Source organism: Anarrhichthys ocellatus, unplaced genomic scaffold, assembly GCF_004355925.1.
Source record: "Anarrhichthys ocellatus isolate YVR2014 unplaced genomic scaffold, GSC_Weel_1.0 scaffold21, whole genome shotgun sequence".
Taxonomy (NCBI): Eukaryota; Metazoa; Chordata; class Actinopteri; order Perciformes; family Anarhichadidae; genus Anarrhichthys; species Anarrhichthys ocellatus.
In genome coordinates this window covers 4,633,535-4,660,922 of record NW_022280051.1, presented here as the reverse complement: position 1 = coordinate 4,660,922, position 27,388 = coordinate 4,633,535, and the positions used below count along the sequence as shown (strand labels likewise).

The 27,388-nt window shown below is 44.3% G+C and overlaps 3 protein-coding genes across 5 annotated transcripts; 1 reads left to right on the top strand and 2 right to left on the bottom strand.

Annotated features, from left to right (window-relative positions):
* Positions 1 to 447: 447 nt before the first annotated feature.
* Positions 448 to 11,356, bottom strand: nup37 (nucleoporin 37). 3 transcript variants are annotated; one of them, XM_031858774.1, is made up of 10 exons: positions 11,246 to 11,356; positions 10,751 to 10,957; positions 10,549 to 10,670; positions 7,176 to 7,248; positions 6,855 to 6,949; positions 2,829 to 2,919; positions 2,100 to 2,281; positions 1,956 to 2,006; positions 1,178 to 1,271; positions 448 to 1,099 (listed from the first exon to the last, which is right to left on the bottom strand). In XM_031858774.1, exons 2-10 carry the CDS (start codon positions 10,904 to 10,906, stop codon positions 986 to 988), a joined length of 978 nt encoding a protein of 325 aa, XP_031714634.1. In that variant the 5' UTR covers positions 10,907 to 10,957; positions 11,246 to 11,356; the 3' UTR covers positions 448 to 985. The 3 variants fall into 3 exon arrangements, with proteins under 3 accessions (XP_031714634.1, XP_031714636.1, XP_031714637.1); XM_031858776.1 differs by having other exon boundaries at positions 10,751 to 10,948; XM_031858777.1 differs by lacking the exon at positions 11,246 to 11,356 and having other exon boundaries at positions 10,864 to 10,930.
* A 263-nt stretch (positions 11,357 to 11,619) lies between these two features.
* On the top strand, positions 11,620 to 22,894 carry parpbp (PARP1 binding protein). The gene is made up of 11 exons (XM_031859111.1): positions 11,620 to 11,700; positions 12,040 to 12,195; positions 12,819 to 13,055; positions 13,161 to 13,265; positions 14,143 to 14,313; positions 14,460 to 14,614; positions 17,000 to 17,183; positions 17,305 to 17,486; positions 18,209 to 18,290; positions 21,420 to 21,606; positions 22,115 to 22,894. The coding sequence occupies exons 2-11, from the start codon at positions 12,046 to 12,048 to the stop codon at positions 22,435 to 22,437; spliced, it is 1,776 nt and encodes a 591-aa protein (XP_031714971.1). The 5' UTR covers positions 11,620 to 11,700; positions 12,040 to 12,045; the 3' UTR covers positions 22,438 to 22,894.
* On the bottom strand, positions 22,895 to 25,024 carry pmch (pro-melanin-concentrating hormone). The gene is made up of 3 exons (XM_031859112.1): positions 24,778 to 25,024; positions 23,726 to 23,867; positions 22,895 to 23,588 (listed from the first exon to the last, which is right to left on the bottom strand). Exons 1-3 carry the CDS (start codon positions 24,985 to 24,987, stop codon positions 23,539 to 23,541), a joined length of 402 nt encoding a protein of 133 aa, XP_031714972.1. The 5' UTR covers positions 24,988 to 25,024; the 3' UTR covers positions 22,895 to 23,538.
* Positions 25,025 to 27,388: the final 2,364 nt, after the last annotated feature.

The following is a 27,388-nucleotide window of genomic DNA, read 5'->3' as shown; positions in this document are numbered from 1 at the left end:
ATATATATTTATATATATTTATTTATTTATATATATTTATTTATTTATATATATTTATATATATATATTTATATATTTGACACCCAGTTATGAACAGGTAAGATCAGGCACACCTGTGGAAACAAGTGATCAGCTGTCACCTAGAATGATTCATGATCGAGTTAATTAAACGAGTGCCCTTTGCTGCTCAGCGGGCGTCTGAAAACGGAGACATTGGGTTCTCACACAAGACGTTCCTGTGCTAGTACAATGAGTACCTTGTTTTACAGGAGGGCATTACAAGATCCTGCCAAATGATCCTTTGTCTTCCATGTTTGGTCTGCATTGATAATTACTCACCAAGGTAAGGTGATGCGTCTCCTCCTCCTGCATCCTCATTGACCGCTCACATTGCATGCCATGGAGCTGACCTGAAATGGCTCCCTTACTTCCCAAAGCTTTTCCTATGATCTACGCTTACAACCCCGGCCTCCCCTTCAGGGTCTGTCCAACAGCTGGAGCGCGGCCAGGCCTCCTAGTTTCACCTCATCCCGACCTTTCTGTGGATGTTCGGCGCTCCACAGTAGGTGGAACGGCCCGTACAAAAGAACATTTTATTGATCTGATTCAGTCGATCATTGATAGTAAAGAAAAGTGAGAAACAGCCAAGAGAGAGAACACCTGTAGTACGATGATCATGTTGAGTGGAGAGCTGGCGCTGGAGCCTCGGTGCATTCCTTTGAAGTCTTGGCAGGACTTAACAGAAAGCTGACGTAACTTACTCTTAAGAGAAAAGAAACCCGACCAGCCCGCCGTTTATCTGTAGCCGACCTGAATTGGTGGGCAGATTTGAAAAAGAACAAAACTCAAGCGTGCAGCCAATATCCATCAAACACCATAAAAGCCTCAGCAGATACTCAGAAAAATATTTATTGTTATTGGACATTTATTAGAATAGAAACGCTTAGTTCGACTGTGTCCACCATGGAAAGTGCTGTACAGACATCTACATTTCAGTCATCCAAAAGCAAAGCTTCCTGTCGCCTCCCATCACGCAGAGCGGGAGTGTCCGGTGCCAGCTGAGACCCGATCCCACTGCGGCCGATCCGATCATCACCGGCTGTAACGACATCAGGGTGGGATGTGAGACTGGAGCCGTGGAGAACATTAAAAACCGGTGAAAAGCATCCCCGCTCACCTGTGGGTGGCCAAGATGGTGGATGAGTAACTGACTGGAGATCTTTCCCGGACATCCAGTGGTGGCAAAGAGGTTTTCATTGGCTCGAGACCACCTGAGGGGAGGGGCAACATATAAATGTCATCGCACAATTAAACTACGTCAAAAAAAGGTGCAGTTTACATCCATGTCTGTCGAAAATGTAATCACTTCATCACTTTATTCTATAAGACATCTGTGTGAAATTTCAGTTGTTAGCATATGAATTCTAGCATGTGGCCAAAACATCATAGAGCATATATGAGGAGTAGAAGAAGAAGCCTCGAGTTCGGCAATTTCATCGTCGCCATCTTTGCTTTTTGCAACCAGACGTGAGAAGGACAACCGAACACTGAATAAGACAACTTTAGGCGACCATAATGTCATAATTAACTTTGATGAACTGAAAACACACTGAAAAAGTTAAAGCTGTGAAACAAAAACACGGACTGGACGCCGCCGCGGTAGCAACCTGTCAATCACCGTGTAGCCCCGCCCTAAAGCGTCCCCTGCTTTATGGTCTATTTGACTCTAAATGAATCATAAGTTACTAAATGAACATCATGCTGTATTGAAGAAGACTTTGAAACTAGAGATTGAGACCATAAACTCATGTTTACTGAGGGAATAAATCACGAGAGGAGTAGGGTCATTTCAGTGTTTTTTGGGCGATCCCGAGGTTGCTGCCTGCCAGAAATGTGTTTTGTGAGGTTCCAGTGACCAGCTGCGCAGAGCCATAGGAATGAGAAATATTTCTTACTTGAATAACCGGGCTTTATCTATGTGGGCTGGTCTTTTTTCCTGTGGGTAACTGCAAACAAACAAGAAGAAGGTGTAAAGCACATCCCATTCTAATGACCCAATACATCGTGCATCAATATTCGATGACCCCACCCCCAGTTACCTGGAGCGAGTTATGTCCCAGATGAGCCAGTCGTTTCCCACCACGGCGCCGACTTTGATCGTGTTTGTGAGGCACCAGTCGGCCGACATGAGAGGCGACTGACCGCAGTCCAGAGACAGAATGGCCTGCTGGGTCACCAGGTCGTAGAAGCGAATCGTTCCCTTCTTCTCTGCCACCATTAACTGGAGGGGACAGACGGGTCGTTTAAAACAATATTTATAGTTCAGGGTGCGTCTCCAGAATCCATGTCCCATGTCAGGGAAAGTTGTACTCCATTATGTATGCTTCAGTATGCTTCAAGCCGAGAGCGAGAGTTGTGAAACTGACATTACTTAATTACGTAATTGCGTGAGTTTTGCACACCGATAGCTGGTTTATTTTGAGCATTTAGGACAAGCTTCTACTAGACAATGATTCATTAGAGGATATTTCACATTTTATAGTTGGGCAGAATCTTAATTGGGCTGATTTGACCTCATGGCATTACATTTGCTAGATTACATCAAGGACTCATCTGGATCCGCTGGTTATCTAATGGCCACTTGAGATTTGGACACTTCACCTAAAGTTACACTGAAAATGCAGTTTCAGGCTCTCAACTTTCTCTGTTTTACATCACATTAAACTGAATATTCTATAAATTAGATTCTGAGTGACAAAACAAGACATTACCGTGCTGTTAGTCGCGGCCCTAAACCTGAGAGTGAATCTGAAACAAAGCCCTCCTACCTTAAAGGCTTCCTCTGGGTGCCAGCACACGCTGATGCCAGGAGAGCGAAGTCTGAGAGTAGAGCTTGCATTTCCCTCCAGGTCCCACACCCTGTAGAGAGGAATGAAGACCAGCATTCAAATATAATTGACCAGAGCGTGCTTTTCGTGTTTTTGCACAAACATCATATTTGCTAACTTTTACAAGTGTAACTATTTTTTTTAAACTGAAAGCGAGAATTCTTTGCAAAAACTCCAATAGTTCTCATGTTATTGTGAAGGAAGTAAACAGGACTTTTAATCAGTTCTCATTAGTGTTAATACGGTTTGATGTGTGAACCGCTCTTGGCCTCAAATCCAAAACAGAATCCACTACCTCCTAATTAACAACAAAGACGGGGTTTTACAGCACTTCTAACAAAAGCCTCGGCGTTTGAGCCACCCTGAGAGGCTTACATAATACCTGAAGAGGGTTCACCTTCCCAAGATTCCCTTCTTTGTGGTGCTGGATCCACAACAAGGTGACATAGTTCATTGTCCAGGTGGCCTGAATGTTAACAGCCTCACAAGTTTCCTCACATACCAAAATATTCTTCTGTTTTTCTTTCTCCGTTGCTCTTTTGACCGAATTCAAGCTCAACTTTTCAATACAAGCCACACGATTTTGAGGCTTTTATGGCGCACAACGTGGGCAATGATGAACGTCACGTTTGCTCCTAATTGATCCAACTTCTGCGTGTTGTGCCAAAGGGATGTGCAGGGTTCTTTGTGCGTTTCCAGGGAAAGGGGCTCTTTTCTCAGATCCTGGGCCCCGAGCTGTGAAGACAGACTCATGCTGGACTCCTCTTTCAGGGAGAAACGCCAGACTCTCATTACATTGAGCTATGATAGCAGGGGGGGGGGCACCACCCTCTCCAGAGTCGGCGTTACGCTCCACTCACATTACAGCAAATGTTTCGCTGTGGGCGGCACGCTGCCATTCATTTTCTGCGGAGTACAGAGAGGGCAGCAAGTGAGTTGAAGAAGAGCAGCGAAGGAAAGTCCAACAGCATCCCGCTTTGTGCAAATGAAAGAGCAAAAGGCCAACCAAGATTTAAAGCTCGTGTGAGGATTACCACCAATCGTCATTGAAATAATAGCCATTCTAAAGCTTAATAAGACCCGTGATGGCAAAAGCAGCTGAGAGAGACCACGGATGTAATGAAGCACTTGGATGGAGAGAATGCGGGTCCTGAGACCTGGATCTATGGTTAACCACATGAGACCGATCCCCGAACGAGAAGAAAAGGTGGGGATGGGGGGGTGCAAGTGTTTCTGGGAATATAAAGCAAACGCTTGTGAAGCATGGGAAGGCGCTGACTGATGAGGTCATGCAGAAGACATCATCTAATAAAGCCCAAACAGTACCTCCAAAGACCATCTAAATGTCAAGTGTGTTGTTGGAGAGATCGATGTCCTCGCGGTGCGGTGAAGAGGAGGATACGCCCGTCTCAGATGAAGACCTCAGTAAACTCAACTTTTCCTGCCTCATCTCCCCTGCAGCAGGACGGAGCCCCGGCGAAACTCTGGGCTTCTTTCCTTTGCCCATGTGCAGACGTAGCCATGAGTGAGGTTGAGGTGGGTGGGGGGGAAAGAACCAGACCACACCAGGAAAACAACGACTAAACCCTATTCTTTCAGACCACTAGCCAAGCAGAGCTCAATTGCACGCTACACCACCAACGGCCAAACTGTGGTCAACCACTCTGCCCTTCAAACGGAGAGCACCGTCTCCCCAAAACAACACAACCGCCGCCAAACGAGGTGAAAGACATGAGACACGAAAACACGCGTGACCGCCTCTGATAAAACACTGTGTAATTGCATAACACTACATCGAGCAATAACACTCGGCTTCCATGTACAACAGAGTTGAAAAGGACATCTGAAGTCCTGTATTGTGTCATCTAAGTGAGAAAACAGTGCGGCCGGAGCGTCACGGTTTGTCAATGTTTCCCATAAGTGGAGGAAACGGGAAATGCCGTTAGAGCTGCGTGATCTGATTTATTGTCGAGAGCAGAGTAAATAATCGGGGGTGACTCTCTGGAGGGGGAGAACTGGAAGAGTCCGACGATATAATCCCATCACAGGGTGTCACAGGGTCGCTCTGCTCGAGGTGCACCGTGTGTGCATCAGCATCCGTTTCTACAGGACCAGCTCAACATTTGATTTGGACAATCTAACATTATCTGCTTTTTTAAAAGTTGTTACAGCCCGTTTAGCAGCTGCTGTCCGCAGCGCTCGCCGTAAGCGTAATACCGTAAGAGTTGAAACATATCTGAAAGAAATGGCTGAAACATCCAGCTTCTCTCACACCAACAACTTCATTTTGTGAGAAATAATCTACTTTTCATAACCAACAGTGTAAAACAGCATGCAGTGTATAATCTATTGACGGGGGACTGGAGTTCATCTGATGTGGCTGTAGGGTTTCGTCAGGTCGGAGGCGAGGCTGAGATATCAAGCTGTTGTAATAAGTCTCCATTACACAACATAAAATAAACCTCCAGATTATCGCTGAGAACAGGACAACATGCTTTAAACCATATACATCATGCAGCAGCAGCAGCAGGTGTGCTCGGTCCCGAGTTCATCTGCGAACTCAGTCAACCCCAAATCCCCTCAGGATCCTGCAGAGTGCCCCTGTGACCTCTAGGTGGCACATTTCCCCACAGACTCGGCCGGCTTCGTCCACACCAATACCGAGAGCCGTTTAGACTCCGTGAACCAAACGCAAACTCCCCCGAGGGAGTAGAGTCCGGATCCCCGCCTAGACGCTGCAGCGTCAGGTTCCACGTTGGCAACGGCCAACTTCCCACAACTGCAGGGGGCCGTGATGACAAAGCTAAGCAAACTTATAGTAGAGGCTCTGCTGCCAAACCCAACAGAGCGATGGAGAGGTCATGAGCATATATACATGCAGGCAAACACTCCCCTCCCTCCCTCCCCGTCTGTCTGCAGGACCAGTTTCCTCCTCTCATATCGGAGCTCAGTTTGTGTGGGCTGACTGGAAGGTCCTCTCCCGTTAACTTGATCTATCCCTTGTTCCGCCCCGCTCTTCCTCCCGCATCCCATATTTTCTCAACATGACCGAATTTAAATCTTTCAGCAGATGGAGCGCACTCACTGTTTTCTCTGGCCGGTCAGCGGTGGCAGGGTCAGAGGAGAGTGGACGGGAGCGGAGGAGAGTCAGGCTACTGTGGCGGCACAATCATGAAGCTGGCGGCACCGATGTGGCCGCCTGGCTGTGGATGCTAACCTCGTTTATGACTATGCGTCATGTGCAGTCAGGAGGATTTTGGAATAAATTGTGCATTTTGTTTGGTTCACTAAGAATTGTTTTTGTTTTAAGTGACAGCCCAAAGAGATTAATTGTAAACTGAATATTTTGGACAGTTGATCAGACAGAAGAAGTCATTTGAAGATGTCACCATTTTCCCACTATTTTCAAACATCTTTCTCTAACAACGATTAAATGGCAATGAAAATAGCCAAGTCTTCACCTGCAGTGCAACTTTTGGTTCAAGTCGAAAAGTATTTAAAAAGAAGACTTACTGTACAAAAACAATCTAACAACAGGGCCCAGTACTGCAAAACAGCTCTGCATGTTGCAGGAGAACCAGCCTGCTGATGAAGGGGGTGGGGGGGGTGGGTGACCCTGGCTGCTGACACACATTTTCCCTTCTCTAGCATTAATTGACAAGGAAAGTTTGGGGACTTTGTTATAGGTCCCCCTTAGAGAGGAAAATCTTTCTGCAGCTAATTGGATTTCCATATTTAACCAATTAGCTAGAAAAGCTACAAAGCAGCTCTGTGCTTACGCACAGTCACACCGGAGCATGTTGTGCTTAGCATCAAGTTTCACTGTGGAAACACAGTCAGGACTTTCTGCACCATTAGGAGAGAACAGAACTGAAAATCAGAAGCTGGGAAAACACACAGACACACACACACACACACACACGCACACACACACACACACACACACAGAAACAAAACGGTTTGGACCTGCAAGTGTGGTCATCACTGACGGAAGCAATTTGTTTCCCCTCCGTGGGCTCGAACACCAATTGGTTAATGTAGCTGGTGTGGCCCTCCATCACCTAGGAAACATCATAGAAGAACTAAATGTAAACAAAAGGAGCAGACACATGATCAATACTCAACTGTTCAATGAGCATTTTCTTTACTACACTGGCTGCAGCTCTGCTTTCTGTGTGTGCGCCTACATTTCCTACATCACTTAGTACCAAATGTCAGTGCTAAGAGAACGTTTGATGCCAACTGACAAGCGCAATTCTGGCCAATGTGCTCCAGATGTTGCACTACCTTGACTTCATGCCTATCCTGGAGATCAGAAGTCAGCAGGCGTAGCTTTCTGTCAGCTGCAGCGGTGCAGAATCTGCAAAACGAGAGAGGAAGAGAGGATATAAAATTAAACAAAAACGGAGAATATCAAAACGGAGTCGGACTGTACAGAAGCAGTGACAGACAGCGTCTCTTCCTGCATGCTCGCCTGCAGCCGCCTGGACTGACACCTCTGGATCAGAGCGCGAGTGTGTGTGTGGTAGAAACGCTGCCAGGGAGATTCTAATTGCAAGCTAAGATAAACACGGAGCAAAACAGGATCCCTCACGCCATTTGCGCAGGCCTCTGTTGAAGAGCTTGTGCGAAGCCGGGCAGAGGACTTTCCCCTCTAATCAGTCGCAGTATACACCAGCGCCTGCAATTATTCACACAATTACACTAACTCACTTATGACAAGAAAAACACACACATATCAGCAGAATAAACAGACAGCGGTTCACACATTTTCAGTCGCAGGCACAGATGGATTTGGCACGATGTCACTACAAACACCCTTAACGTGCTTTGGGGTATTACTGCTCCAGGAGATTAGATTATATTAGGATTGGCCTTCTAACCATGCAAATTAGTGCTGTTCTTTGGAGGAAAGCATGGAACTCATTCCCTCTCTTTTTTTTGTTTTACTTTAAATGTCAAGGCCCTTTTCTTTATTGATCTCCAACAATCTACAGTTAAAGTCGCTGTTGAAAAGGGAAACAGCAGTGAATCTGAGCACCGGTTCATTTCAGCTTTACTGTGATTATTGTTTTAGCACGAGACGCAAATGAGTTTATTCTTTCCTAGATGATGTCACCGCAGAGGACACCTGAACCCAGAGACCTGGATGTAAGAAGAGGAGCTATCTTCAAGTGTGGGACGTCTTCAGTTGACTTCTGAATACTTCCACATTGTTTTCCCCCAAAACATCTCAAATTGAAAGTTATGTTATGCAATGGGCTTAATGTTTCTTTCTTTTACAATAGTTTAGTTTTCAGCTACACACATTGCAATATCAAATAGGAATATTTCAGAATTATGGGAAATATGCTTCTCCGCTTTCTGGAGGAGAATATTGCTGCAGCCAGCAGCTAGTTAGCTTAGCATAAAGACAGGACACAGCTAGCCTGGCTCTGTCTGAAGTTCAAAAATCAGCCTCGCAGCAGATTCTTAAGCTCGATAATTAACACGTTATATCTTGTTTGTGAAATATAAGTGTATAAAAGCCGGGTCACACAGTTAGTGCAGGTGTGAAGTTCTTGCCCAGAGAGGGTTTTAATCCTAGTAGCTGCCAAACCCAGCTGGCCGTGTGAGCGGGTGGGAAGTCGGTGAGGGTTCTTATCCTCCCTCCTTTCACCTCCATTGTGAAAATCCCTGCAGTTGTACTTTTAAATAGCAGATGCAACAGTTTCTTACCACAAGAGCTCTTCTTCACTTTATATATTGTACGCTAAGCAAATCTGCTCTGAGAGGGATTATTATGTGACCAAAACGTAATTATTAATAAAATAAAGCTGTTTCTTGTCAGATGGGGCAAACTCTTTGTCTTTGCGATCAGCCACGTGTTTTGTTCTTTAACGAGCAGTAAATGTGTATATTTAGAGCACAAATGGTGGGCTTAAATCTGATTTATTGGATTGCTTCGAATGATATATAACATTGCAGATCTGTAGATAGCAAGTAAATGCTGAAATTACATGGTTTTTTTCAATAAGTGCTCGTTTCTGACTGTAAAGACTGAAAAATCTGCGTATTTGGTGGAAGTTAGTTGTTATGTGGTCTTCACATCTTCCCATCACAAGCCACTGTGGTGGTGGCAGCGCAGCAGCCCCCCTCCCCTCGTCTCACTCTCACTCTCACTCTCTGGGCCCCTGCTTGAGGCAAGCCCGTGAGAACGCTGTACTTTTCCTGGAAGGCACGGCTACGTGCAGATCGAAGGGAGGGATGGAACCCGAGTGGGCAGTCATCAGCGCAATAACATGTGCGCACGTCACAGCGCTGGCTCGAGGGCCCTGTGGAGTAAACCGCAGAAGGCCAGGAATTATCGCTGCTTTTCCTTTACAATTACAGAAAGCCTAAACACCTCTGGGGGGATTGTGGGACCTCACCCATCCGACGTTCCAATTAGGAGGGAACTCTTGCTTTCTAACAATCTACAGTTCGGCTACTTCCCTCCTGTCCGAGGCCACCTGAAATAACTTTGCTCACATCCTGGCAGCGAGAGGCGGTGATGACTACTTTCACACAACCGTGACCGCTGCTGTGCTTTCTCTACAACTGCCTCTTGTTCTGGTCAATAGACGAGTGTTTGTGAATATTCATACGGCTGTGTTTAACGACACAGATGTCAGGGTTCTGATGTTGGAGTGAAGAATGACACTTACACACCGAGAGACACTAGAGCCGCAGATATCCCACCATAAACATATCTTATATTAAAAGCAGCCAGATGTGATAATAGCATCATTGCTTAAACGGATTAATGACTCTGCAAATGTGTCAGAACCACTTCACATCATATATGGACGGCTTAGCTGGTGGGGGGCCATGACCATCGAATGGTGGTTGGTGGTTTGATCCCAGACTCCTCTTTTTCCACATGTCAAAGTGTTCTTGAGTCAGACACTGAGCCCCCCAAATGATGCATGTGCATGGAAGGACAATGGAAGTTGCATTGGATAAAAGTAACCAGTCAGAGTGTCTGTAACCGCCATATGTGTGCAGGGCAGCAGCAGCAGAAAATGAGGTTTTCTAAAGGGACTCTGGTGTTAGGAAACACTACCACTTCTGTCCAGAGGGACCGCCAAACTCACCACAAAATGAAATGATCTACACGGCAAACATCTTAACTTGCGTTCCTCGTTGTACACTAAGTGACTGTGGTCACTTAGTGTACAACGAGGAACGCAACCGTGTTTACGATCAGTTAGGAGCGACCTTTGGTAGTATGTATTGTCCATCAAGTAGTGATGTGTTTTGTATCGTGTAACATACTGGATTTGCATATTTTACAGTGAATCCATTTAATGTGCATACAATGCAATTTTGATGCTGAAACAATTTATGCAAGAAGGAATTCCAAAACTAGTCTGACTCACCAGATGTAGATTGCGGGTTTAAATCTGGCAATGGCCACGAACGTCTCGGAGCAAGATGATTGTAATTGGTTGAAAGATATATAAGCCAGAGCGGTCTTTCCAGAATGATAATGTGTGGAGCCAGAGCTCTCTGGAGATAGGTCTGGCTATATGGGAACTCAAGACAGACAGACACTGCCACCATACTGTCCTGCACCATGCAACTTGGTGGAGATTCAATATCACCAAACAAAAAAGTGTTGGAAACAAAGAAGCTGTACCTGATAGTTGGTATCCTGTCCAGCCGCGACTCTGGGCTCCAGGCGAGAGCATCAACACGCAATTCGTGATGGAAAGCTCGAAGTACATTGAATTCAACTCCCTCGATCTCCATATCCTCCTCCTGTGGGAACATGCTTATATTCAGAAAAGAGGTGGGGATTATAGTTGCTACACCAGGTTGTGTGAGGCTGCAACGCTAACCGGGAATTGGCAGGTGCCCACCACCACATACTGGTTTCCACCATAGGCCAGGAGAGAGGCAGGGGTACCAGAGCTGAAGGGACTGAACTCGACCACATGAACGTAGTCCTCACATGTCACCGTGTAACTGGGACTGCGGCTAGAGTCCTCCTGCATGCTGGGTGTCCTGGTAGAGCTGGCTTCAGACCAGAGAGTCAACTGTAATACCTCAGAACAAGGGAGGACAGAGAAGCATTAGCCTTAAGTTAGAAGATCACCGTTGTTGATACTAAACAACATTGGGCATTGCATTGAGCTAACGTAGGCTGGTATGAAGAAATCAGCTAAAGTCAGGGGTTATAACGATATTACCACAATACACATAACACTATCATGTGTTTTGGGCAAAGAGCTAAAACGTGACTGCTATCTGCATGTGCACCGCTAGCTAGCAAACAAAGATTTATATTGCCCGTTTTAACACTTTAACGCTCCCACCAAGAGCTTAATACTTACCCGGGGTTATGAGAGTGTATTTCGAGTCAAAACGCAGCACAGACTGATATACTTTACCACTTTATTTTCAAGAATTTCCTTGAATCAAATGGTGCGCGCGTTTGAGATGTTTTCAAGCTGTTTCCGGGGACGTCATGGACTGTACCATTGAGTACAAATGTCAAGGGGGATTTCGCGCAACGTAAAGGAAAACATCTAACCCACCTCGCCAATATATTGGCATATTGTTGCGCTATGAAGAATTATTTATGCTAAAGATCTCTTCACAGACTTCTGCTACAAAACTATAAAAGATTAATGCAGTAGAGAAATGCTTTTTTAGTCAACCTCTCCCGTTGTTGTGTACTGAAAACTGATTGGCCGAAGGCAATAAACGTCATCGTCAGTTTAAAAATTCAAAACAATTGCTTTATTCTCGTGGACGTGTGTTCTCGGAGACTACTACAACATTAGAGGTTTGCACCTTTGAATTAACATTGCCTGTGATTTGATGTAGCCATAAACATATTATACTCTTAGTTATATTAACGCATCTTGTGGGCGCTGACATAAAGACATGTTTTGGGAATAAACAGTAAGTTAAGTTTCCTTTAAGCCACCGAGGTCAACGAATCTGAAAGTTTTCCTTTCAATGAAAATGGAAGGCTGTTCCTTATAATCTGTTAATAAATTACTTTTTATGTTTAAAAAAAATTTCATTTAAATGTTTTTTTCCATCTGTGTGGAGTAAAACCTGTTTTTTTTTTAACATTATTTTTGTTTATCAACCAGATTTTCCTTTACTGTTGTTTTAGGGGGAAATGGAGGCTTTGGGAGATCGTCTAAAAGTGATGGTTAAACTCTTCAGGCGAGAGTGTCGCAGGGTTTTACCCTCTGAGAGGACCTCCATTCATGGAGCTGATGGCATGCTAATGTTGCTGCAGCTGGCCATGGCAGAAGTCAGCAAGCAGGTAACGCTTCACTGCTTTTATTCAAACAGCCTCTCTTCAGTTGGATTATGTTTAAAAAACTTTATTCATCCCTTATGAACAATTTGTGCATGCGAACGCTCAGAAAACAGTCAAATATTACACATAATGTCAAAAAGTACATTTATCTGTACACAAAGCAAACCGACCACTTGTACTGTGGCCTCTGATGAATGCCTTTTTTGGGGAATTCTTCAGTAATGAGCTTTGTGAGTGATCTCTGCGCTGTGCTATTCATTTTAGAGCTGAGTCTAACATCACCTTGCCAGGGAATGTAAACCAACAAATAAAATAAAAAGTAAAAAATACTTTTGATGGAAGAGTAATAAAACAATGGGATTGTACTCTGGCTTCCCGCTGCAAGCGAAACAAACCCAGTTTACATCATCATCATCATCATCATCATCTTCATCGTGGCATAATTCAATTGAACCATCAGGCTGACTGTCATCACGTCTATAACTGATGACATTAACACAGATTTCCGGCTGAGACCGCTCATGGCCCGTTGTCGGAGAAGGTCTTTTCTGCTTTTGAACTGATTGGTTCCAGGCCGTCGGTAATTATGGCTGCTGCTTTCACTGTTTTCTCTCTTCCTGTGGCAGCATGCTGGAGAGTTCAAAGTGGTTCTGAGTGATGTCCTGATGGCCTGGAAACACTTACTGCTAGACAAACTTCACCTGCCACCCCCCGACTTTGCACGCTTGGAGAACTATGATCTCATCCTGGAGGCATACGAATCCTCCCTTAAACGCTCCAACACCGTGGACCTGGTTGATATCCTCTCCATGTACGACAAGCTGAGACTAGTGGACTCGGACCCGGGGGAACCTGTGAGCCCGGTGAGCAGGAGCCGGTTGAAAGCAGACTGATGATGTTGATTATGGATGATCTAATAAGGCCAATCAATGTATCTCTCTAATTACTTGTTTCATTCTTTTGCAAAGATCCAGCTCTTTGAGTTTTTATCAGGAAACAGGGAGGTGTCAGAGTTGCCGGACTCTTCAGTCCCATCAACACCGTCTAGTAAAAGCAGACCCTGCAGCTCACAGGTAGGTCCAGTCCTGCTTTCACACACTAATAAAAAGGTGCAACTTATTCCATAAACCACCATGAGAAACTTGTCTTTCCACTTTGCCCTCTACCCTCATCTAAAGTTTTCTTTCAGGAAAATAGAATGCTTTTTCTCCTGCTGGCAATAATCCACGCGTTTACTTTCCCAGTCTTCAGCGTACTTAATTTCTCTCTGGAATCCATCCTGCTCTTATTGATGGGAACTCTATATCATATCATTAGATTTAAGAGCGCAATGTGAATTCAATTACCAGGCAGATGTTTAAAACAACAGTGTGAGGCTGGACAAGTGCTTCTGTTGCAGAGTCTCTTTCCTCCACTCTTCTCTGTCACTTGTGAATTTATGAGTTTATTTTAGTGGAGGCTTGCTGCTGCATTACCAGCTAGAGTGATGTAATTTTTGGAGGTTAATATGCGCTGTCAGCGGCTGTTTTTAGGGGTTTCACTGCAGCAGTAAAGCTACTGTCTGTTTTAGTAGTTTTATAAACACAACCTGGACTTGCCAAAAGCTTTACTAAAGGAATAGTTTGACTTTTAGGGAAATGCATAGATTCACTTTCTGGTGACTCAGATGAGAAATCCTATACCACTCTCATGTCTGTCAGTAGCTTAGCTTAGCTTGGATTTTATTCCCTTTTGGGCAGAGTAAGGCTAGCTTTTTGAGCCTGTGTCCAGTCTTTGTGCTAAGCTAAGCTAAGCTAACCATGTACAGCTTCATATTTAGCTGACATGTGCGTGGTATCAAATTTCTCACCTAACACTCCGAAATAATACAAATAAGCATTTTACACAAATTGTTGTGTGATGTTTTCTGATGTTACATTTAATAATGTTTAATCTGTTCATTATTTTCAGGTGAAAATGGCAGTGAGAAGGGTTTTCTGCTCCTATCTGAATCTGCTTGTGAACGCCAAGAACGACATGGCCTTGGCGCTAACCCTTGATGTCCCCAGTCGCGCTCTTGGACGACAGGCATTTACCGACGTAAAGCACGCTGCACATGACAACAACACCTCTCTTTTCTTGGTAAGAATCATCCACACTCGGCATGTGCTCGGGCTTTACCGATGATTTATTCACACGTTACCTCACGAGAAAAACCAAACCTATGACGGCAAAATTGGAGTGATCCTCTCTGGCACAACATTTGGGTCTCTTTCATGCTTTTGCAGGCTGTGACATCTTTTGTGAGGGCCATCCAGCTCGGAGGGAAGGGCTACGCTCCAGCTGAGTCCCACCCACTGAGGAAACATGTCAAAGGCCTGTCTGACTTTGTCCAGTTTCTAGACAACCTGGAAGAAATACTGGGAGAGATTCCTGACCCAAGGTACACAATGCAGCCTAATCCAGACTTCCCCTCGCTCCCTGTCTTACTGTTTCTTTTGAGGTAATGCCTCCTCTCTTGTGACAGAATCGGCTGTAAATGTAGTGCTCCATTTAGGACTGAACTACAAATTCTTGCTCTATTCTTGATTTGTTTGCGGCCCTGGTCCTGCAGTACTTTGAAAGACCGGAACAGGTGATACGCTTAGCTTAGCACAAAGTCAGGAACCTGGGTGGAAACAGTTGGGTAAAAAATTCTACCTTCCAGCTCCTCCAAAGCTCACTAATTTACACGTTATATTGTTTGTTTAAAAGCCACAAAAAAGGAAGTGTAAAAGCTTTACTATGGGTTATGTGTGCCAGACTGTTTCTTGGCCAGGCACAGTAACTTCCTGGAGTCTCTGCATGTTGAGTATAAGGTCTCACTCCTTGAATTACTAAAACAGCAGGGGCACTGTAGTCTTTATCAAACCCTCCTCAAACAGGAGGAAATGGTGCATTTGTTGGGGAATATTTTCAGCCACGGAATAATACACATTGGTTGCACTCATAAGTTTCTCCAGCAGCAGAAGGGTGTAAGTGTAATTAAGATTTTTCCAGACTTATCCTTTCAGTTTAGGATGACTATATCCTTTGAAATCTTAACTGTTGCACCAGTTAAATCAGGGATATTTCACTTATTTGTAGTAGCTTCTCCTAAACATGCGGAGCAAGCAACTTTCCATTTTAAGTGACGCATTGCTGCAAAATGCTGGCTTTACTTTACTGTAGTCTAATAATCGGACACACATATTCAATTTCCAGATAAATCACCCTGAGCTGATTGTGGGAACACGGAGGTTCCAAGAAGAGTTGCGAGTGCGTCGGTATCTGGCAGCGACTGAGGTCAAACACACTAAAGCTCGTGATTCATGACTGTGTTGGGTTTTCTTTGAATTGCTTCACTTCTTCCTGCAGTTGAAGTTCATGTTAAATTACTTTTTTTCTTTCTTTGTTTTTCTCCAGTGAATTGAATATAATCTTCTCAGCTGTGTGTGTGTGTGTGTGTGTGTGTGTGTGTGTGTGTGTGGGGGGGGGTGCTGCTGCTGCTGCTACTGAGAGTAATAGCCTGTGCACTGGAATCACACCTGTGATCGTAAAATCCACCTGTCCACCCTCAAACTCGCCATTATTTCCTTCAAATCCCTGTAATGGCCTCTCGTCTAAGCTTCTCATGATAACAATTTTGGATTGCTAAAGCATGTTCGTCTTTGCCACATCAAAGCCCATCTTTCTTAAATAACGTGTTCCCTGTTTCCTCCTTTGATGAATTATCATCAACCCTCGAGCTCCACAGATCATTCCCCAATACCGTCTCAGATTATTTTGGATGTCAAAGCATTTGGCACCACAACAGAAGCGGTTATCAGAGAGGATTTAGCCGGTCAATCATGTGGAGGGTGGGGCTCTTTTTCTTTTTTTAAGTGAAGCTGTTGAAGGCACCCTTTGTAGCCGTCCCAGTAGCGACGTTCGCTCCTCTCGTCAGAGCCATAACAACACATTGCGATGTTTGTGCAACAGTGGATTCGACTCCCGCTGCTGCTCTTCGGAGGGTTTTCAGTTCATGCGGGGCTGATGAGAGCGCTCCACGTCTGACGAGACACTGATGAAGTCGGCCAACGTGTCTTTCAACAGGCAGTGCCTTTGCGCTCTCAGCGGAGTACTGCATTTCCTCACACAAACACCTTCTATGGAGAGTTCAGGGCCCCTTGTTCAACGAACATCTGTTTTCCCAAATTATTCTGTTACTGAGCCCCGGGTCAGGGCTGGACCACCTCCTCTTCCCACTTTACTGCGATCTCCTCGAGCACGCTTTAGTGCAGCTCAAACTTACAGAAGTGATATCTTGCTATGATTGTTGGACATGCAGCGAAAAAACCCCAAAAACTATAAAAAAGAGGAAAATCCTGGAGTTGTGTCTGCTGACAGTCCATCGGTGAGCGACGTCGTGACGGTGCCCGGGGTGACTCTAACGGGGATTTGGAGAACGTTTTCTGCTTAACAACTGTTAACATTGGCAAAGCTGCGTTACAGTGAAATGAAGCTTAACTGGATGTTAACACCGAAACAGTTACTCTGAGCCCTTAAAGTCAGTGTCCAATTAATTGAAAGTGAAGCTGCAGTATATCTTTTGAAGACATTCAGACTGAGGCCTGGCTTTTCTGCGCTTTCCATTTTATGAGAGAGTTATTCATGTTGGCAAATATTGGCTGAACTCTTGAGAACTATTAATTCCAACCAGATGAAAACCTGGACGCGTGTTCTGCAGAAGAGTCTATTGCTTTCCAAAGAAAACGCAGGTTACCTACGTCACGGTCGTTGTGACTGTCGTGTTGTGTTTGATTCTCAGTGTGTGCGGAGCCAGGCTGGTGAGCGCCATCAGGGCAGCGCTGGTGAAGGGACGCAGCAGTGGAGATGCAGTGTACGCTGCAGCCGAGGAGACGACAAAGGAGCTGCAGGAGAGGATCTGCCAGCTACACCAGATCCAGAAGCAGACTGCTAATGGAAGCGGGACGGGGATAAGCCCCGCCAGGGTAATGTATAACCTCCGCTCTCCAGCCAGGCGGCTACACTTTGGGCTTCCATACGTTCATAAGAAAACCCACTTCATCTTTCTGACAGTGCCCTGATTGTTGTTGTTGCGTTGCTCTGCAGCCAAAGGCGTACGCAGTCAATCACTGCACTGCGTTCGGAGGTCGGGACACTGTGAAGGTGCTGATGGCTCTGCTGGATGAGGAGGCGCTGACTCCGCCGTGTCGGAACAAGGCAGACCTGCTGTCTGAGGACCAGCCCGTCCTCAGTGGAGCGGAGGGGACCTGCGTCCTCAGCCTGTTCAGGTTGGCACACACCATGCAAACTGTGATTTAGCAGCACATGGCTAACTATTATGACATCAAGGGATCTTCCCTGAAACTAGCAACTGAGACCATAAACTAGTGTTTACAATGTTTACTGAGGTAATAAATCAAGAGAGAAGTAGAGTCATTTTCTCATAGACTTCTATACAACCAGACTTCTTTTTGTAACCAGTAGCTCGTGAGATGGCTTAGTCAGTCAGTCCACCACTTTGGTTAAGTTAATATTTCACGATGAAAAAAGTCAGAGTTTTGAATTAGATTTGACTATTTTCACGTCTGTGGGATTCAGTCAGAGTGGGAAAGCCCCTAAAACAGCAATTAGACCAACATGAGACTCTCCACCAAAACCATATGGAGGAAAGTCCTCCCACACCACACTGGAACAATTTCTCTGGTCAAACATCTGAATTAAAAATAATAATATTTAAAATAAATAGCCACTGGCTGTGTTCGGGGGAACCTACATTATGTCGGGGGTGCATGACATTGAATGGCTGATATCCAATTTGTTGCAAAAGCCGAACATCAGCTCAGTCTGAGTGAAACCATCTTTATACATGTCGAGAATATGATTATGTAAAGCTGCAATAAAGGGAGAACAGCAGAGGGTCGGTTTCTTAAGCAGTGCGACCGTTTAACCTTCTTGCTTTTCTAACTCATAACCCTCTTGTCTTTGCCTCTGGTTGTGGCTCGGCCCTCAGATCCCCTGAAGTGTCTACTGGATGTTCTCCAGGACCTCTAAAGAACCGAGTCCAGAGCCGACTAGACCTGCTCAAACCCAAGGTAACGTGGGCCCCTTCACCCAAGAGCCCCAAAACCAAACCATCAGTTACTTCAAATTGAATCAGATGTACAAACATTGAAAATAATGTCTTTACATCCTGTAATTTCTCCCTGGTATTATATTATTTATTTGCTTAGCTGAAGCTCACATCTTAACTGACTTCCACCGTTCCCGTTTGCACAGCTGTGTTTTAGCTTTTAGTTTTGGTTTGAGGGCGCCGTTCAAATCCATGGCATAAAACGACTTATTCGTGGGGGATTCAAACCATTAACCAGTCCTGATGATAAGTTATCCTATTGTCAGGGCTCAGGTCAATTTGCTCGCAGTGGCGCAATATAACGCACTGTGTATCTGATATCAATATCTCTTCCTTCCTTCTTGGCTGTGAGCTCAACTGCTCTGTCTTTGTTCCTTTATGTGTTTGAGGGGTCAGTGTGACAAAATCTGTCTCATTATGATGAGACAGATTTTATCGGCAAAAGGTTTTGAGTGTACCGACTTTACTGTTTGTGTGCTTTTTGTTGTTGAAATTGAATCTGTATTGAGTGAAGAGGATTATTTAATCAGACTCTTGATTTACAACCCGCAGTTATAACATACACTCAGCGGTGGAAAGTAGCACATTTACTTAAGTACCATTTAAGGCGTTACTACTACTTGATACAGTCCAGGTAATTAAGAAACATTGTCGACATTACAAAGTTTGTCCACCAGAGAGCACAGATGCATCTTGGCCACAAATGTTTTAAAAGGGAAACTTTTTGCATAAAGTTGTATAAAGCCTTTTGTGGCTGCAGCAGGAGCTGCAAGAAGGCAGATAAATTGCCTCAAGTGATGTCACTCGAGTCGACGTCTGAAGACTAAAAGTTGACAATGACGAAAAAATTATGTTGGCGTAGAGCTAAAAATAAGTGAGTTTACCAAAACTGCAGCTACGCTGCTCCTCTTAAAGCGCTACTAGCACAAGACACCGGCATCTCCGCCCAATCTGTCAGTGGTTGGGTTGCATTGTGGGTAATGTAGGCACCAGGGTTTGACGAGGAAGAATTAAGCGCGGAATAAAAAAAAGGCAACGTCTTTGTTTCTGTCGCATCGATCTTTTTTTTTTCTTTTTTTTTAACTGCACAGGAGTGCAACACTACTTCTTCCACCACTTGCAACCACACAATTGCCGAGTCACCCAAAAAGCACTGACGAGACCAGCTTTAGATTTTAAAGGCAGGACTGCTCTTTTAAACACGAAGCAGCTCCGCTGTGTGAACTCCTTTTGAACATGTATGCTAAACACATTTTGTGAAATGGCCCCTTTATTTGATTGCGCTAGCAGATGTCATTTTAGCTCCCCACAATCTGGCTGCCTTCCTGTTTGAGTGCGCTGTAATGGTCTCTGGGCAGCTCACCGCTTCCTGAACTCGGCGAGCGGAAGCTTTCTGCATCAATTTCACTTTGAAGATGCCATATCAGTCGCGTAATTCGACTAGCAAGGGAAACTTGAAAGGTTATTGTTTCCTGTTGTCTGCCGAATGAATTTATCCCAGACTTCTCCGGCAGTTTCATCATGCGCTGACGTCAACTGGCACACACACAGATGGACTGATTTGGGACGTTTCCAAATCTTTGTCTCGGTGCCACAAACGCAGACATAACTCTGAAACAATTTAGTCTCTTCTGTGACGTCGGTAATGACGTTTGTGAAAAGATGCATCGACTTTATTTCATGATTGTATCAGTCTCTGGGGGTGATCATATAAATGGGGCACCTGCTCTCACTTCTATCTACCTGTGCGTCGAGACACAAAGCTGCAGGATTTGCTTGCACCTGTTTTTGGAAGTTACTGTCAGGAATGTCTGGGTCAGGTGTCTCCGGGTCGGGCGGTGTGCAGAGGGTATTTCGGGACAGCCGTCTTCGGAGGAATGAGGGCTGTCTGACCCCGCGGTGCCATGTTGCGCTCCCACGTGTTGTAATTGGATTAAATGTTACCCCGTCAGTCATAGTTTGGCCGTGTTCACTCTTCCGTCCCCTCCCATTGTTTCACGGGTGTTTCAGATATGTTTTATCAGCATGCAACCAGGGCAGCATACATTTTCAGCTCCATTATTGAAGTGTGCCTAGTTCTTAGGGTTGCTGTTGTTTTAGATGCTCTTTTAAGAAGTTCTTTTGAAAAGCACAAAGGCTTTGATCCCTTTGTGCTTTACAGACCCACCCAGCTTTGCTCGCTGTATTTTTTTCCCTCCCTACCTAGGCCCTCTGGCCTGAAGGGCGAAATCCCTGGATTGTGATAATCTCAAGCAGGCGTAGATCAAACAGATGTTGAAAAGCTGTGGATCTGTGTGCTCTGGGGGCCAGGATTGTAGTCTTTAGTATCATTCACTTTGTTATATCTAGGCTCTTTAATGAGGTGCTGCTCTACTGTCTCAGCCTTGTAATTGTGATAAGATTGAAGAAAACAGTTACTCTTGTTTAAAGTTGGACTAATGTATGATTTGTCAACCTCTATCGATGACAATCAGGCGGCCTGTAATTGGTGTAAAAAAAAAAATAAAAATAATGCTTGGCTAATTAAAGCAGAAAAGATTGATTTGAAACGCGACTAATAATGCCTCCCTCTTTCTCGTTTGATTTTAGGCGTGAAAAATAAATGTCTTGTGACATTTTGTGGTCCCTCCTCTTGTCTTGAGAGCACTAGAAATTCCAAAGAGAGACAATGTAAAACCCAGAAAGTGTGTTTTCGATGTATTGATCCGACTATTTCATATTACTACCTGGGCTTTTGGTATCGAACGATACTGAAAACCGGTTCCCATACTAGTGTTTAGTTAATACGCTGTATGCCTCACTGTGTGAGGGAGATGTGTAAGGCAACGTCAGGCCTGACTTAAATGTTGCTTTACCAACTTAGTAAAAACAAAATGCAACAAATACATACATAGATATGAATCATTTGGCCCCTGTCTTTTCATGTAAGGCCACCATGAGGTTAACATTTGTAATTATTTTTAGTGAATCTTTCCTTGGCTACAAACAAAGCCCTGGGCCAGCTGCCTGGAGTCATTGATACTGATCATCAACCGTGTCACTATGTAATATCCGCTGGATTAAAGTTGTTGTTTTGTCCTGTTCATTTCAGGCCAAAGACAGAGTTATTCGATCCCAGTTTGCGTGCACGTACAAAGATGAAGAAATGCCACTCAACCGTGTGCTGGAGTTCCCCAGCAGCAGCCAGGTCCCTACCTGTGTGCATCCAGCACCCAAACACCAAACCACCCCAGCTGTGGAGGAAGAGTGCAGCTCTGATGTGGAGGAGACGACCAAAGGTACAGATTCAACCCCCATTTTCTTTTGTGCTTTTCTGCATGTAGAGAAAAGCTCAAGATGTCAACAAGCGGTGCAGCGTTCTCTCTTTGCTGGGTTGGATTTTTTGTTTCCTCTGACGCCACACAGCTGGATTGAGGCCCAGTCACACCTTCTCAGCTCCAGCCTTGAACCCTTCGCAGCCCCTGCCCTGGGACTGGAACTTACCATCAGCCATTAAACCAATCCCCATTCTGTAAAACCTGCTCACACCCACATCTGTAGTAAAAACCCCAAACACTCACTCACACAGTCTTTTTGCCCATTTCCCCTTCTGTCTTTTGTTTCGTGGGAATTCAGGCTCGGCTCCGTCGGGTTACATGACAAATGTTAAATTTCAGCTTCATAGAATAAACACAGCCTGCTTCGAATAGCGGCTGACGTCAGCAATTTCGTCACAACATTTTTCCCTTTTCCCCTCCCCCTTACCAGGTGGTCACAGTTGCTTTTGCTTTGTTTCAATCTTTCCAGCCAAGTCTACCTCTGAATGCCCGAATAAGGAGCAGAGCGGCATGCAGCGGGGGGCTGCTCTCGGGCCAAGAAGTGGAAATGTCCAAAACGGAGATGCAGGCTCTGGCAATAGAAAGAAAACTGTCACTCGGGCGCAGCGAAAGGGCAACAAGAGGAAGCAGGTTGATTCTGACCAACACGGAGGATCGGAGAACGAGCCTCCGGAGAAGAAACAGCTCACTTGTGTCTCGGTCAAAATGCCTGGCAAGAATGTCGGCAAGGCCTCGAGTAAGAAGAAGCTGATAGCTGGACAGGGGAAGCTAACCAGCTTCTTCAGAGTCTAATGGTCGTTTGCACTGGTCATTTATTTTAATGAACACCTTTTGGGATACGCTGTATGCTAAATATGAAGCTAAAAGGTGCTTATATTAGCTTATTCTCACATCAAGCAAAGCTAAACAGCTAGCCTGGCTCTGCTTAACAATATATAAAAAGTTAATTAGTAAAAATTTAAGCTTTAAAATGCTTAAGAGCAGATTTTTTTTTTTTTAAACTTTGGACAGAGTCAGGGAAACAGTTTCTATGCTAAACTAAGCTATCTGGCTAGCAGTAGCATTAAGCATACATTCATTTTTATTGCATAGATTAAACGTGAATACATCTGATAACCGATCATTGGGACATTCGATCAGCACACTTATTCTATCAAGACAAGTCCTACTTGAAATGTATTGAATCGTTAGCTGTATAGTTTATCTATTCAACCTTCAACCAAGTCGACTTTGTAAATAAGATGCACACTTTTCAATTTTAATAAACTTTTATTTTGTTTTACATGTTTGTGATCTCTCATTTTCAACAAGGAAATGCATTTCAGTGTAACACACATATGGGCCCTTTTACAATTTGTAAATAATGATGACGTCATTGTGAGCACCCAGTTTGGCAACTGAAGTACGGCAGACTGCAATTGCTTGTCAAGCTTTGCAGGGGCATTAACCAGCAAAGACGGCTAATGCAACCTAAAAAGGTGGACTTTCCAGATCTGTATGCTATTAGTAAGTGGGTACAATACATTAGCTAGTGGCCAGACATAGACATGTATTTAGGGTAGAAACCTAGCGTGTAATGTTGCACCAGTGAGAAATTAAGGGCATACAAGTCACTAGATGCTTACAACTATACATACAGAATGTAAAATACTGTGACAGACTCAGAATCTAAAATGGGCGCCATTCTGACAACCCAACACGTAACAACCGGACATTTTGAAGCTGCTAACGGTTTTAATTGAATGTTTAAAGCGTGCTAATCGTCTGGGTGGCTCGGGCAAAACGACACTTCCGTTGTTAACACGCACACACATTTTTTCATGTCGGCTGTAAAAAGGTCTGTAAGGAAGAATTTTTTTACAGCACATTCGGGGCTGGATGGCAGGGAAACATTTATACCTGCCAGCAGGGTCGGTACACTCTTCCTATCATACACCGCAACACTAGGAGGAAAGAGAGTGAAGAATACTTGCATTGACAAATATTAAGTAGTTTGATATCACAATCCACTTTATTGGTTGGGTATGTTTATTTATATTAGAGAGGATACTCAACATTTTTTTGGGGTTTGCATACTTACTATCGATGTCGGTGTTTCTGCGTTCAATTTTCAAACTGTGCTCAGCCGGAGTGTAGCTCAAGCTTCGGTCCGTGAGCAGAGGAAGGCTCCAGCTGGCAGCCCGGTTCAGCCCACGGATACTGTGTCCTTTCAGCCCCATGTCCTGCAACACAGTATTGATCAGTGATTACATGCGACACCATGAGACCACACAACTTTCCATACGGCATGATCTGAACTCTGGATCGTCAGCTTTCAAACATTATCTTTTCACTTGCAGCACAGGTGTTGGATCTGTCTTTACCAGCTGATCCAAGCCACAGGAACCCCAAATGGAAGAAATGTGTTTCCCCGTTTTTACGATTTCACAGTGGCCCGTTTTTCTTCCACCTTCTCTCCAACATGGCCGCCTGTTTCCCATTACCGCAGAGATAACCACCATGTTCATGACACACAGGAGACGCAACCGCCAGATAAACTCTTAACGCATCGCAGCCAAACGTTTGAGTGAGCACAGATACATCATCATTCTTCCCACTGTGGTTCCAATAAATCTTTATAGGCTTGTGATCATATGACCTTTCAGCTAATAGTATTTCCCGGCTTTCCAGCGCTGCTGTAAAAGTTTTCATGTGTGTATCAGATATTGACTTAGCAGTCGACACAAGGACGGTGACCAATTGAAAAGGGTCAAATGCTCAGCCACAGGATGGAGATAATGTGCTCTTTGTTGTTGTTGAACGATGGTTAATTGCGGCTGTTTATGGAAAGAGATCTCATACGATGAATAGTTATGGTGCATGACTGTTATTGGCAGAGGTCAACGACTGAAAACTGAGAATCACTTATACAGTACATTTATTTGGGATAACGCAACTAAGAGTAGTCCAAACAGCTGGTAACTTTAGATTGGATTAATATGTTGTTGAGCTCACTACTTTAAAGGGTTGCTTCCCCCAAATAACAAAAGAAAAAAAGTGCCCTGGGTGATACACACCACTAATCAGCAAATGATTTATTAATAAAGGTATTTAAACAAACTTTGAAAACAACAATTGCAATGTGACACTTACTGAGACGATGATGATTTTCGGGCTCCCATCTTCATCCCTCATGTCGTTGTCCAGCACGAGGTCAGTCATGGTCTCACCCCCCAGGAAGAAGCCATCTTGCTCCGGTACGCCGTCTTCTACTTTAGATGCAGGCATGGCGACGCTGACCGAGTGGCTGCTCAGTTCAGAGAACAGCACCAGAGTATACAGGACAGAGTAAACAGAGATCATGATATCTATAATGTTTAGCTCGGCCGTCTTTGACTGATCTTCTCTCACCTAGCGAGTGTTGTGATGGTGCTTTCACCCGTCTTATATATTCAGTGAGAGGAGCATTTTGAACCTAAAACTGTTCAATGTAAGAAAGCGTCATGTCTCCTGCAGGGCTGCATCCATCTCAAAGGCCGAAGGTCACAGGAAGTTTAAAGTCACAGCTGTAATTCCATTAATAGGTGTTCCTTTCATAAATAAGAAGGTGAATGGCTTTATTTTGTCTGTTTAGAGATGTGATGAATTCAAATGGATAAAAGGGGAGAAACACGGAGGGCGGTTTTATTCCACCACATCACAGAGTGGCGTCGAGACGGCCCACAGGAGGTCAAAAGGGCGGGAAATAATTGTGACTCTTTTGCTTCAAAATCCACATGCTGAAATGAACCCAGCAGGCGAGCGGACAGAGACTGGCTGCGTCCCATGAAAGACGTCCATTGAGTGGTCATTTTCTCTGAATGGCATCAGTGGCTGCACATGATGGACCATCAACAAAAGGTCAGTAACATGTATGAACTGGTGACACTAATACAACACACAACATCATGAGTCATTGTGGGAAATCCACTTATTCGTTGTCTTGCTGAGAAGAGTAAACACGCGAACACGCTTGTGATGGTGAACGTGTAACATTACACCTGCTTAACATCGGCATGTTAGCGTGCTGGCGTTAGCGTTTAGCTTAAAGCACTGCTGTGGCAGCCCGTCACCAGGTGTAGACGTTGTACGTTTCTTCAAACCACAGATACGTTGAATGACGACATAATGTAGTCTTGTTGCCTTAACCCAACCAATCGTTACACAACGTTGACAACGTGGCATTGTGTGTTTCTGCAAACGTGATAGTAGGCTGATATAAAACATATTTATGAAATGTATTTTTTGTAAAAGAAATGTTGACATTCAACCAATGCATTCAAACAATGCTGTATAAAAGAAGTAGACTTCACTGTGAAGTCCCCCATTGGTTTGTGGACTACCGGTTTGGAGCCTCGTGTTTGGCATTTTGCCTGTCGCCATCTTGAATTTTGCCCGTCGCCGTTTTGGCTTTTTGCAACCAGAAGTGACACAAGTGGGTGGAGCTAAGTACAACCTAATTCTGACTAAGACATTTTTCAGTGACCAAAGAGGTTATAATGAACTGTCATGAACTGAAGACACGCTGTGAAAGTGTTAAAGTTGTAAAATAAAAACACAGACAACTTCCAGACTGGACAACGCAGAGTAAGCGACATGTCAATCACAAAGTATTGCTGTATTGAAGAAGACTTGAAACTACAGATTAAGACCATAAACTCATGTTTACAATGTTTACTGAGGTAATAAACAAGTGAGAAGTAGAGTCATTTTCTCATAGACTTCTATACAACCATAGAAGTTGCCCCCTGATGGCCAGTAGAAATAAAGCTAGTTAAGGGCACTTCTGCATTGGCTTCATTTTTCAGAAAACGGAGGATTCCATCAGAACGATTCTTGTGGTTGGCAGAAACCAACTACACTACAATGTCACCATTTATTCTTCCAATTTATATAAGATATAATGTGTTTATTGTTGAGCTTTGAGATGCTAAGCCGACAAGAAAGGAAATAAACCTTTTTTCGCCCCAAATGTCTTACTATTCATTTGAAGGAGAATTTGATCTGCCACAGCTCTGTGATCAAGCCTTGATCGTCAAGAACCCACACCATCATCAGCTGAGGATGAAAGGCGGAGGCAAGCATAAACCAAAAGGGCCTTCATGTTGACATAGCTCTACTCGGCTCAAAAGGCTTACCTTATTAACATCACAGGAGCCGTGGCGCAGGAGATGGAGAGCCGGGACATGAATAATAGCTATTGAACTCAGCTGAAGTGATTTAACTTGGAGCGGTCAGCCTTTATTTTGTAAGTATTATTGTTGGAGGGCGAGGACTTCTACTGAAGGACTGAACTTGTCCACAGGGGCACAGCCGTTCCAGCAGAAGCACAACTGAACTTGTGAGCTTCATGCTCTGTTGTTGTAACATTTCTTGCTCTCGCTGTCTTTCTGATAATCTCTCCTTCCCCTTTTTTCCATATTTCTGGCTACATTAATGCGCTCACATGGACAGTAGACAACCTGCAAACCGATGCCACCTGATCCGAAGCTTCCTTGGCACTCACTGAGAAGAATCAATGAACTCTGAGCTGTGGTGAAGGTCTTTATCTGGTAACTGTGATTTCTTTCCCCCGATCTGAATTTCTAAGAAATCATTACCATAATTCTCTAATAAAGAACATTAGCGAAAAAAGCCAACAGTCAAATAATCTTATGAGGACCAGATGTGATTCTGTGGGTATCCATGAACATTATTCACTAAATCTTTATGTTTCCACAACACA